Source organism: Chelonoidis abingdonii, chromosome 10 (assembly GCF_003597395.2).
Source record: "Chelonoidis abingdonii isolate Lonesome George chromosome 10, CheloAbing_2.0, whole genome shotgun sequence".
NCBI classification, from domain to species: Eukaryota; Metazoa; Chordata; order Testudines; family Testudinidae; genus Chelonoidis; species Chelonoidis abingdonii.
In genome coordinates, this window is record NC_133778.1 from 59,563,111 (window position 1) to 59,576,731 (window position 13,621).

General features: G+C 46.5%; 1 protein-coding gene across 1 annotated transcript in view; it reads left to right on the forward strand.

The window, feature by feature from the left end:
* The window catches only part of LRP1B (LDL receptor related protein 1B), a 1,355,016-nt gene that overhangs the window by 853,938 nt on the left and 487,457 nt on the right, over positions 1 to 13,621 (forward strand). Inside the window, 1 exon segment of the mRNA XM_075069829.1 lies at positions 7,641 to 7,823. Within this exon segment, the coding sequence (XP_074925930.1) occupies positions 7,641 to 7,823 (183 nt within the window).

Below are 13,621 nucleotides of genomic sequence, written 5' to 3' on the forward strand. Positions count from 1 at the left end.
ATCCCCTCTCATAGCTGAGAGCCAGACAAAGACAAAGACCCAAAAAATTTCCTCCCCTGAGCTTTGAAAAATCCGGTTTCCTGATTGGTCCTCTGGTCAGGTGTTTGATTCCCTTTGTTAATCCTTTACAGGTAAAAGAAACATTAACCCTTAGCTATCTGTTTATGACACAGCTACTCTCACTGTATCTCCTACTTAGGGATCCATGTCCCATCTGAGGATAAAATTTATTCAGGTTTTAAAGTAGGTCTAGAAAGAACAAGGAAATAAAGCTTAGGCTTCTCATGATGGAGTGCTCCCTTCAACCTTCCTCAGTCCCAGGCCCAGATACCCGTCCTCTCCGCTCCCGCTATCCCTCGTGCAGTGATATTCCAGTGACCACAGTGCCCTATTGACCTCTGCAGACCACTCACTCAGTAGACCTACATGGGACAGAACCATGGGAAATAGCACCAAGGCTTCTAGAAAGAAGAGTTTCAGATTCTCTCAAAGAGAAATCAATGCCAATAAGCTTAAGTCACCTTAGAGACCTGCTGTTATAGAAACCTCACATCTCAGAAAAGGTATTATTGAGGCTCCAAGCTCTCCTAACATTGAAAGCCCCTCCTCATCTAAGGCATCAGGTACTTCCAAGTTCCATGGTATCCAGCATTGCTCAGTACTGAAGCCACCCTCTCATATCATCCAATCACATTATGCTAATAACTCTATATTGAAGAAGCTGGTACCATATGTGGCTTCTGCCATTCTTTCTGTAGTACCCAAGCTGACACCAAAACTGACTGGTGCCAATGAATCCAAGGTCTGTCTTGGTACCACCACCTCTCACTGCCCTGTTCCTGCACAGCTTAGCCAGGTACCGCAGGAATTTAAATTCTCCAGAGACTTGTTTGTCTCAGATGAACCCAAATCCCATCTGCTAACAGATGTGGAAAGAATCTTGGTGATGGAGCCTCATCTGTCATTGGTAATGCATCATTCGCCAGTGCCAACTAGCTCCCTGGTACCTCTTAGAAAGGAGAAACAATTGATTCAACACCAGGTGTGTCTGCCTTTCCCTCAGACTATGAAGATAACTCCTCTGATTCTCATGTTTCTGGTCAAAGCTTGCTTGATTACCAAGCCAGAGCTACCTCTCCTGACACATTCTCTGAGAGAGTAGCTCAAGGAACAGGCAGTCTCAAGTCACCGCACGTTCTGCCCGATATGACCAGTCTTGGGTGCCCTCCTGTTTTTCTTCATGGGCCCCTCCTGAATGGCCATATTGGGACCTCTAGGTTACTTATCAGCAATAATTCTCCAGAACACTCAGCTACACTCATGGGGCATGCCAGGGGGCAGCAATTACTTGCTCTTCCTGACTTCCACGTCAGTCTCCATGTAAGGATGAATCTTTCAAGAACAGGAGAAAAGAGCTGATGAGGAAGCTACATCACAGACTAACTTCTCCTCCTCACCAGATGAAGTGCTGACACTTCCTACCCTTTATATATGGATGATTTTAGGCAGTTCTTTTTTGAATGATTGCACACATCTGTTTGGCTGTATGTGTTTGTGTGCTCTAGTGCACAGTTAGAGAATTTTTCCCTTCACGGTACTGGCTTGGAAGGCACGAGCTCCCTCTGTTGCCCCACAGCCCACGTGCAGACATAAAGGGCCAAGCTGCCTCTCAAGCCTGCTCAGGTCCTTCCTACTGCCATGATAGTTGTTGGAGCTCCCTGTTCTTGCTTCTGCAAGTCTGTATCAAAACTGTAAATAGGACCCGTTTTGTGTTTTTAGTTAGTTGGTTAGTCAAAAAAACAAATTGTGAGTCTGTGGTTCTGGCCCCCAGTCTGGTTACTGGTCTCAGTTCCAGAGATATGCTCATATGATAGGGCATTGCCTAATAGTGACTCTTATCCCACCTGCCTTAAGTGAGCAAGAAACATGCGATTTGTAAGGGCTTTAAGCCCCATTCTCCCCCAAAACAGGTCGGCCAGACTAAACTATCTGCTGCTTGAATTGGTGCTACAACCTCCATGTGAGCCATCTACCTCAGTTCAGGTACTGAGCCCCTTGGAAACAATCAGTTGTGCATCTCCAGTGCTACTGGTACCAAAAAAGTGTCAGCAGAAATCTGAGTCTTTTCCAGGATTATTGAAGGACACAAAGTTATCAAGCTCTTCTTAAGACTTCAGAGTGCATTCAAAGAGGAAGCACTCCCTAGAGCAGATTTCTAACCACAGAATGTCTTCCTGGTAACATGTACTCCTAAGGCATTTCAGCTGCTGAGAGGGTTGTTAAACCTCTGGGTGCCACTGTCACTGGTAGTTTAAGAGACTTGACAGGCACCAGCACCGAAGGTACCACTGTCAGCACCTTCATCTCTGTGCCGGGCAGTTCAATTGGATTTGGCCATTGGGATACTGATTAAAGAAGTACTGTCTACGGGAAAGCCACAGGTGATCTCCCTGGCTCCCTTTTCTTCAGAGCCTGAACCCTCTTGACCGATACCCACAGCTACAGCACTGGCATGGGCAAAAGAAGAGGCATCTTTATCACCAGACTCTGAAGCAGGATCCTATGTGTTGTTACCTAGCCAGTCCCACCATCTGGAGAATGTCCTCTGCCTTCCCTGGTGTCAGCCTCTGTTCCGGAAAGGAGCTTATAGAAGGGACCCTTGGGCAATGCACAGGTGTGAGGCAGGGCCATACAAGTGGCTCTTTTGGAACCCATGAGGCTCCCTTGTGCCTAGTTGAGAGTTCCTCCACAGCCACCTCAGCTGACTCCATCTACTGGTTATCAGGAGTATTGGGACTGAAAGCACTGTAGCGTCTGTACTGAGCCTGGCACCGAACACATTTGGGAACCCTCTCGTGACCAGCCACAATAGGAGCAGGAATTGGACCCCAGCCCTTGATACTGTTGGATTCCTCTTTTTCAGACTCTCCAGAGGTGCAACAGACAGTCCAGGACTTAGCTTTTAAAGGGCCATCACTCTTCACAGAAGATGGTTGAGGCTCTTCATAATCTCAAAGACTCTTGAGCAACTGTGAAAGTCCTGGACATTTACATCCCAGCAGTGAAGTGGGATTTGCACCTTGAACCCAAGACCTACTAAGGAAAAGGACCAAAGGTTACAAGAGACACCTACCACCACGTTCTACTTTGGCCGCTGCCAGTTTCTCAAGGCAGGTAACATCTTCCAAGAGGTCATTTTGGTGGGCTGGTTGAGAGGAGACTGCCAGTTCTAACAATTCCATCTGTTCTTTTCAAATTTTTGCAGATCATCTGGCCCACTTACATTGTACTTGGGTTTGGGCAAGCATGGTGGAAGTGGGATACACATTCCCAGTTTATTTCTACTCCCCATCCATCCTCCTTCACAAGACAGTATTATTGCAAGAAATACAATTGTTCCTTCTTGTTGGAGCTATAGAGGAGATCTATTCTTTGTTTAGCAGAAATGGGTTTTACTCCCAGTACTTCCTGATCCTGAAGGCACAAGGGGATCTCAAGCCTATTTTCCATATAAGGCAGTTAAACTAGTTTCCCCTTTCCATCCCCCAAAATCAAAATTCTGGATGGTTGCTCTAATTTTCATTATTCTTTCCTTGGAGTCAGGGCACTGGCATGTTACTCTCAACTTAAAGGACACCTTCTTTCATGTGATTCATTAGAGCACCAGAACATTTCTGAAATTCACTGTCAGCAGTCGTCATTCTCAGTTCATGGTTCCCAAATTTGGTCTCTTGGCTGCCCAACTTGTTTTCACAAAGTATAAGTCAGTGGTAGAAGCATTTTTCCTAGAGGTTAGGAGTCCATAAGAACATAAGAATGGCCAGACTTGGTCAGACCAATGATCCATCTAGCCCAGCATATGCTTTTTCGACAGTGATGAATGCCAGGTGCTTCAGAGGGAATGAACAGAATAGGCAATTATTGAGTAATTCATCCCCTGTTGTTCACTGCCAGCTTCTGGCAGTGAGAGGCTAGGGACACCCAGATCATGGAGTTGCATCGCTGACCATCTTGTCTAATAGCCATTGATGGACCTCTCCTCCAGGAACTTATCTAATTTCTTTTTGAACCCTGTTATGGTTTTGGCCTTCACAGCATCCCCTGGCAATGAGTTCCACTGGTTGATTGTCTGTTATGTGAAGAAGTACTTCATTTTGTTTGTTTTAAACCAGTTGCCTATTAATTTCATTGAGTGACCCCTGGTTCTTGTGTTATGTGAAGGAATAAATAAAACTTCCTTATTCACTTTCTCCACACCATTCATAATTTTATAGACCTCTATCCTATCCTCCCTTAGTTGTTTCTTTTACAAGCTGAAAAGTCCTAGTCTATTCAATCTCTCCTCATACAGAAGATGTTACATACCCTAAATATTTTTTGTTGCCCTTGTCTGTACTTTTTCCAATTTGAATATGTCTTTTTATGAGATGGGGCAACCAGAACTATATGCAGTATTCAAGGAATGGATGTACCATGGATTTATATAGTGGCATGACATTTTTTACTTTATTATCTATCTCTTTCCTAATGGTTCCTAACATCATGTTAGTTTTTTTGACTGCTGCTTCACACTGAGTAGATGTTTTCAGTGAACTATCCACAATAACACAGAGATCTATCCTGAGTGATAATCCCTAATTTAGATCCCATCATTTTGTCCTTATAGTGGGTATTATGTCTTCCAATGTGCATTACTTTGCATTTATCAACATTGAATTTCATCTGCCATTTTGTTGCCCAGTCACCCAGTTTAGTGAGATCCCTTTGTAACTTGTAGTTAAGTCCAAAGCAAACAGCTATCTTGATACCATGTATTCCCTTACTTGGATGACTGGCTGGTAAGAGGTCGATCCAGGTTGTAGATGACCCTAAGGGGTCATCATATTCCCAGAGGGTGGATTGTTTTCAGCCCCATTGGAAATTATGGACATGGTGTACCTCTGTGCAGCGGGCAGCCTCATTTTTATCTACAAAGATTAAAATCACATGGTGACTATCTTGCTGATGAGAACCTGTGGCTTCAGTCTTATTGACAGTAATGGGAGATGGTTGCCATTTTGGATAAGGTAAAACTTCATGAGTTTGAATGCATAAATCAGAAATTAATGTGGCCTGTTTAAAAAAGAAAAATAAGTATTGAAATACTTGTGATTAAAATAATAAAATAGCTATCACTGGAGATAAGGATGTCTTCTCCTCTGGATCCACCCACCTTCTTGGCCTGGAGTGAACAGTCATTTATCTCCTCTTCGTGTGTGAATCAGACCTTGTGGATAGCTCTTCTGGGGTCCCAGGAATGGGAAGAAAGCTAACTCTTCCTTGTACCCAGAGTAAGTTAGATCTGAATGCAGAGGGCCCCCCATTATGTGAGAATTTCCATAGGATGGTTTGGGATTTTATACACAAACGAGAAATCCAGAAGTTTTAACTTAATGGCTGCTTTGTTCTTAACTCACAACAATATAGAGAATTATTTTTTAAACTAAACCTTTAGTTTGTAGAGAATCTTAATATTATGCAACTGGAAACTACCTATATAACTTTTTCAAATGTGTTGGCAATGGCTTTTGTGTTGGGACTGCAAAGAGGAGCTCCCAATATGCTGGTTTGTGCATAAAGACACTGCAGTGTTGCAGAGTGATTGTGAGTTGTGCTCGTGGCACTTTGCTATGAACCTCCAACCATTGCTCCCACATTACTTTGAAGCTCTATGATACCACTGCTTTGAGTGAGGGCAGCCTGAAATTGCCTCAAAGTAACATCACAGAATAACAGTATAAAACTTCAAAGTCACCTGGGAGCAATTGAGTTGGCAGGACCCTGCAACAGCAGAGTTTATATTATTTTTTATTTATTGGTAGAACATCCTTAGGCAGCCTTGAAGTTTCTTCAGTGTTTAAACAAAATGACAAGTTGCTTCACTGCAGCATCTTCCTCATGAGTTGCAGGACTTGGGTGACCAGATGTCTCGATTTTATAGGGACAGTCCTGATATTTGAGGCTTTGTTTTATGTAGGTGCCAATTACCCTCCACCCCCGTCCCAATTTTTCACCCTTGCTATCTGGTCACCCTACATAGGACAGAGAGACTGCAAAGAAAGAGATTAATCAAAAAGATAATTTCCTTTTTTAAAAAGAAGTCCAGGGATTTTACTGTCACCAAAACGAGGAAAATAAATGTTTTATAAAATTGACTATGATTGTGGACAAATACTGGCAAAAAATTTTCAAATTATACTTTTCAGTGTAAATCATGAATGCAGGACTTTTCAAGACATGACTTTAAAATATGCCTTAATACAGTTCAGAGGTTTGGAATACTATAAATAATCTTGGTGGTGATGATTAGGTTAGCAGAGTACAGGTGAGGAATGCAAAAATGTAAAATAAGGCTCCAATCTTGGAAACACACATATGCTTAATGTTAAGCATGTAGCTAATCCAAATGAAGTCTTATCACATAATTACCATGCTTCAATACATATAGGTCTGAATCCTCAACTATACAGAGCTCATGTTCAGCATAGCTGAGTGGGGAAAGGTCAAGATAACTGTCACCTTTTGTACCTTCAAAATCTTTGGAGGCAGCTGAGGGATGAACTGACCCATGGTGCATATTAGAGCAGTTGCAAGGCTGTTCTAACTTGTGCCAACTGTAAGCATCACCCAGGGACCATTCTGCTTGTCCAGCTATGTCAGATCACATTGTTTTTCAATGCCATTCCTAGCAGAACATCTACTAGGCCAATGCAAGATTAAAAGTGAGTGTATAAAACTAGATATGTCAGCTTGCAAGTGGAGGATTTCACTCAGCTGCAGAAGAATCCTCATCTTTCTTATTAAAGCAGCTTTAAATCCCTTTTGGGCAGCTCTAGCTGTGCAAAGGGGACTTAACTAAGAACAGGGATCTAGCCCATTCTCCTGAAACCAATTGCAAATAAATGCCTGCAAACTTTCTTATTAAATTAAATGTACTTAAATGTGTTCTCTTCTTGGGCTCTGAATTCAGGGTTCCATATTGTAAACTTTTTCTGACTGAACAATTTCCATATTTCTTTTCAACATTTCAGCCACGATTTTCAAAAGTGAGTAGCCTCTGGTATTGGATGTCCAAAAATTAAGTCACTCAGAATCACTAGATGCATCTGGATATCTTGGCCTTCATTCCCCTGATTACTGTAGAGCTGATTTCTCTCTACCATTTACTGTGCAATGAAACAGTTTAGAAATGAAAGGATCAAACAAAGCCCTAAAGCTCGTGGTCCCTCCAGACTCATTTTACAAACTTGTGGTCCATGCTCATAACATATGTCATAGACTCAGTAACTTTATTTGTTTTAATTAAATTGTTGGTTATATATGCACTCTGTATTTCTCTTTCTCTGACAATAGGTGTAACTTTTTCTTTAGATATAGGGTGTGATAGAGGAGATGTTTGTTTCAGTAAAAAAAAACAAAACAAAACACTGGCTGTTCCTGTTATTCTGCACAAATTGCCAAATTTAACTGAGCAAATGACAGTTGTACTGCTGTGTTTATATAAACTAGTTTCTTCATATATACCTGGTAACAGAAAAAACAAACATTGTGAACAAGCTATTCAATAGAGTTAATCTTGTCTCTTGATGATCTTATCTAAGAAACTCCCTCTCCTGGAGGATGCAATGAGAAAGAATTTCAGTGTAACCCTGATGGGAATTGTGTTCCCGTGTTGTGGCGCTGCGATGGAGAAAAGGATTGTGAAGATGGCAGCGATGAAAAGGGCTGTAATGGAACTATACGCTTGTGTGATGAGAGAACCAAGTTTTCCTGCAAGAATACAAGTACGTTATTTTGTTTGCTCCGATTCAATTGTTTGTCTTTCTCAAGGCCATTTAAAATAAAACTTTTTTATTATTTGTATGACAGTAGTGTCCACAATGTGCTACATGCTATATAGACATATATAGTAGGAATACACCGTCCCTATTCTGAAGAAATTACAATTTAAGAAGTTCAAACTAACAAAACTAAAATCAACAAACAAAACTAAATGGTGAAGAGTTAGTGAAAGGGCTACAACATACACAGAAAAGTGTCAATCCTGCAGAGACATTCAAGTGCTTAAGTATGTAAGTAGTTCTATTAAAGGCCTCAACACACTTCCCTGCATGGCTCCATTAATGTTGCCTAGATAATGACTTTGGGCACTGTGGAGAGAGATGGGACCAGGCCTAAGATACTCTTCCTTCTAAGGGGTGGTCTACACTGGAGGGGGGTGTCGATCTAACATACACAACTTCGGTTACGTGATTAGCGTAGCTGAAGTCGAAGTATCTTAGATCGATTTTACCTCGGGTCCTCACAGTGTGAGATCGATGTCCGCGACTCCCCCGTCGACTCCACTACCCCGCTTGCTCCGGTGGAGTTCCGGAGTTGATGGGGAGCGTGTTCAGGGATTGATATATCACGTCTAGATGAGATGTGATATATCGATCCCTGATAAATTGATCGCTACCCACCGATAGGGCGGGTAGTCTGGACGTACCCTAAGTAACTGGGTGTAGAGGGTCAGAGCAGTGGCTCTCCCGTCCATCTCTCCTGGTTCCATGCAACATTGCTGGCTGGTCACTCAGGGAGAATTATTACTTCACCCTGTTAGGGGCTTTAGTAACCTACTGCCCTTGGCCCAACCAGGAGCAACAGAGGAATTGTGTCTTAAGGGGTATCTCAGAGGTAGGATGTGCTCCTGTGGGTGGTGGTGTCCCTGCATACTTTACATTAATCAGCACCACGCCTAGCATTTTCATTCTTTCTAAGCAGATCCTTAATCCTGAATTATCTGTGTTATTGTTCCAGAGGATAATTTTTGGCTACTAAATCTTCTAGTCTGTTTTAATTATGGTCTTCTGGGGACTGATCTCATATATATTGATTGAATTGGCAGAGACGAATAGGCTATGATTAAGTGGAGTATATGCTTATTATTAGGCACAGAGCTGTTTGGTTCTGTTGGAAATGGAGGACTGGGAATAACACAGTCCTCCATTCCACTCAAAGAAACTGATTATAGGTTTCAGTATCTTTTCCCACAGCACTGTGTCTGTTTTGAAATGTTAACATTCTATTGAAATTGCTTAATTGAGATATTTTATTACTTCTGTTGCTGCCAATTAAATGCTCTAAATAAAAGATAAAAATGCTATGAGCAAGAAAACACTGTGGAAACTACATGGCCGTGGGGTGTTGAGAGATGCAACATATCTTAAACATGCCTGCTGGCCTCAATTAAGCATGTTAAATAAAATGCTGAAAGCAGACAAGTCTGTAAGTAGTTTTTGATCCCATTGCTGGCAGGCACTTCTGTTCTTCTTCGAGCGCTTGCTCATATCCATTCCAGTAGGTGTGCGCGCGCCGCGTGCACGTTCGTCGGAGACTTTTACCCTAGCAACACTCGGTGGGCCGGCAGGGCGCGTGACCCCAGTGGCGCTGCCTATGGCGGCCTATCTATACCGCGCCACAGCCGCCCGACCGCTCCTCAGTTCCTTCTTACCGCCCGTGCGGTCGTTGAACGGTGGGCTCAGATTATCTGTTCCCCACCTCCCCTAGCATTCACTCGTTTCTCTTGAATTTGATATTGTGAACTTTAATAGTAGTTAGTAGTTAGTTTTGTTCTTTAGTTGTTGTAATTAGTTCATAGGGATCGCGGGTTAGCCCTGCCCTACCCAGCACCGGGCTCTATGCCCGGATTGCCGGGCTTCAACCCGTGCGTGGCCTCCGTCGCCCGATGCCCACAGGCGATCTGCACGATTCTGATGCTGAAGTGTCTGTGGCGACTCCTCACCTGACAGACAGATGCAAGATTTGTAAGGCGTTCAAGCCCGCACCAGGAAAAGAGAGGGACGTTCACCTTAAACAGTTGCTCATGGGGACAGCGCTCACTCCACCGTCCTCGGCACCATCCGCGACCCGGGAACAAGCGCTCCTCGGCACCGCATCATACACCCCTCAAAGAAGACACCTCACAGTCTCCCGCACCAACTCCTGTCCGCACCGCTCCGCGCTCTGTGAGAGGCAGAACGTAAGCCTCCTGTGGCCTCTAGACCAGCCCCCCCGTCAGAGCGCTCCCCCCACAGACCGCCTGGCACCGACTCCTGCGACCGCGGCATCGAGGTCTGTTGCACGTTGATTCCGGCCCCGGACAGGCCGTCGAGTGCTCGGTCGACGGTGACGATTGGCTCCCGGCGCGTTGTGCCCTTGTTTCAGACAAAGGAAAAAAAAAAGGACTTTGCGGTGGTTGCGCTCATGTGCCTTTCAACCCCCGGAGGACATTCTCAGCGCCCGAACCTCTGCGATGACGAGCCCGAGCTGCCGGCCCATCACTGCCTGCCTGGGGTGCTGCGAGGTCACACTATCCTGGCAAGGCGCTCTCGAGAGTGAGACCTTCTGAGCAACCCACGGCCCGCTGGAGGACTCCTCGTTCCAGGTCAGAGTAGGTCCCGCGCTTGGGACAGCGTCCCCGAGAATGGGGTCTCACCATCTCTCCGGATCCCGAGCGGGCCATCTCGCTTTTTGAAGCCCCGAAAAAGGGGGTACGTTCCCCTTCACGGTACGGACGTTAACTCGCGAGGGTGACCGCTCACAGTCCTAATTCCGGATCGCTCCCAGAACTTGAATCCTGCGGCATACAGACGGTCCTACCGTTCTAAGGCTCTCATCTGCCAAAGAGGCACCATTTCCCAGGCCCGTACGTCACGACACCGGTCTCCGCACGGGAGCCGGTCTCGGCACGGTACGCTCTTCCCGGCACACGCTCAGCAACATCGCTCGTACGCTTCAATCGTCCTGCCCAAGTGGCGGCTGCTATGGCGGTGATATAATAGCCCGCCGGCCCGACCGCTCCTCAGTTCCTTCTTACCGCCCGTGTCGGTCGTTGAACGGTGGAGCTCAGATTATCTGTTCCTCCACCTCCCCTAGCATTCACTCGTTTCTCTTGAATTTGTATATAGTGAACTTTAAATAGTAGTTAGTAGTTAGTTTTGTTCTTTAGTTGTTGTAATTAGTTCATAGGGATCGCGGGTTAGCCCGTCCCTACCCAGCACCGGGCTCTATGCCCGGATTGCCGGGCTTCAAACCGTGCGTGGCCTGCCGTCGCCCGATGCCCACAGGCGATCTGCACGATTCTGATGCTGAAGTGTCTGGGCGACTCTCACCTGACAGACAGATGCAAGATTTGTAAGGCGTTCAAGCCCGCACCAGGAAACGAGAGGGACGTTCCCTTAAACAGTTGCTCATGGGGCAGCGCTCACTCCACCGTCCTCGGCACCATCCGCGGCACCGGGAACAAGCGTCCTCGGCACCGTCATACAACACCCTCAAAGAAGACACCTCACAGTCTCCGGCACCAACTCCTGTCGGCACCGCTCCGCTCTTGTGAGAGGCAGAAACGTAAGCCTCCTGTGGCCTCTAGACCAGCCCGCAGTCAGAGCGCTGCCCACAACAGACCGCCTGGCACCGACTCCTGCCCGGCATCGAGGTCTGTTGCACGTTGATTCCGGCCCCGGACAGGCCGTCGAGTCCGGTGACGATTGGCTCCCGGCGCGTGCCGTGGTTGAGCTCATTGCTTGTCAACCCCGGAGACATTCTCAGCCGCCCGAACCTCATGCGATGACGGAGGCCCGAGCTGGCCTCGCCCCGGCACCGCCGGTGCGGGTCCCACAATCTCTGGCAAGCGCGGCTCTCGTGAGACCTTCTTCACCCAGCACCGTGGGAACTTCGTTCCAGGTCGAGTCACGCAGACGGTCCCCGGTCTCACCATCGCTCCGGAATCCCGCGGCCACTCGCAGTCCCGGTACCGTTCCCTTCACGGTACCGGACATACTCGCGGTACCGCTCAGTCCCGGATCGCCATCGCGGGATACCGGCACCGTTCTAGATCTCGGCACCATTCCCAGGCACCGTACGTCACGGAACGCGTCTCAGCACGGAGGGTCCCGGCACGCGGTCGATCTCCCGGCACCGCGCTGGTAGTAGTCCCGGTCGCATTCACGCACCGGCAGGAACTCCAAGGTAGTACGTCCCTCAGCCACCACGGACTGTGCATTGCGACCCTGGCCGTAGAGACGATCATCTCCCACTCGTCGGCCCTGCTGTGATCCACCAAACATCCGTTTCCTCCCATGGCCGACTCGGCGTTCTTTATGGGGATCGACTGCTCAAGGCCCTCGCAGTGGCCCTTTTGGACTCCGTGGGCAATACACCAGACCAGGTGGCATCCCAGCTCCGCCTCGCTCAGTTCCCTCTGACCGAAGGGCACCTGAGTCCACGGTGAGGCAGACCGTCCTGCGGGACACTATGCGAACAACGCGCCTCTCACCCGACCAACGCAATGCCCCGGACCAAGATGTCTCTTCAAGACCTTTGGTCCCGTGAGTCTCGTCCTCTTCTTTCCGGCCGGACGAGGCGATGGTGGCGGGAACACCCACATCAGAGCCACCGCCTATCGACCTCAAGGCTTTCACCGGACCTTCTACGGCGGTGCTGCTGGAACAGAAAGACCTCCAGTACAGGAAGCCTGAGTGGAATGACCTGTGCGTCGACTATCATCTCAGCGGGAGGCCCAACCGAAGTAGCACTCCCTTCATTCGTACCATCCCAGGCCGAGCACGATACCCATCTGGGCAGACCCCGGCTTTGGTGCCGCCACGCAAAAGAGCCATGGCGGCGCCACTCCAGGGGGCGCCCTGCCGGCCCACCGAGTGTTGCTAGGGTAAAAGTCTCCGACGAACGTGCACGCGGCGCGCGCGCACCTACTGGAATGGATATGAGCAACACATCTCGAAGAACAACAGTTACAAAGGTGAGTAACCTTGTTTTTTACAAGAAGGCATTTTAAACAATAACAAAAGTTATACAGTAATTCACGGTGACTTTACATCTTTTAATTTGTGGGTATGATGTAACTCTGATTTGGGAGTCTACACGATTTATGAATTCTAGATGTTGTGTGTGAAGTTATTATAAAATACTGTATGTTTTGAATGTCTCTATGAATTTGGAATTCACCATTTGCTAACTTTGCCTTTAGCACAGTAACCATCAGCCTAGGGACAATGAAGAGTCATTAAATTTAACAGCTCTGCTCTGACTGTACAATAGGTATGCTCAGGATGGTTCCAGAGTTAAAAACCAGTGTGACCCTGCACGGGGCTGGTGAAGTGGAGAATGGAAAATTCCCAAACAGGATAGTCAGATAGAGATGATAAAGCAGGAATTTAAAAAGATCTCATGGGGGAAGGATTTGGGGGGGCAGGAAGCTTTAAGCAGGAGAGGGGACAATACAGTCGTGGTTTGTATGGGGGTGAGGAGCTGTGATAGTTATGATAATTAACTACAGTCTAATATTTTTAAATTGCTTGTTTTCAATTCCGAGCAGTATCCATGGTTCATATGCTATAAACGCATGAACATTTTTTAAATCAGAGAGCTCTGTTGGAGTGGCTCAATGTTTTCCTGATACCTGTTTTTTTTAATCTACATCTTAAATTACTAGTCTGGAATAATTTACAAAGTGTTTTTCTCTGCTATCAGGAGCTCCGTGTACATGAAATAATAGCAACTCTTAAGCCATCATGAATACAGG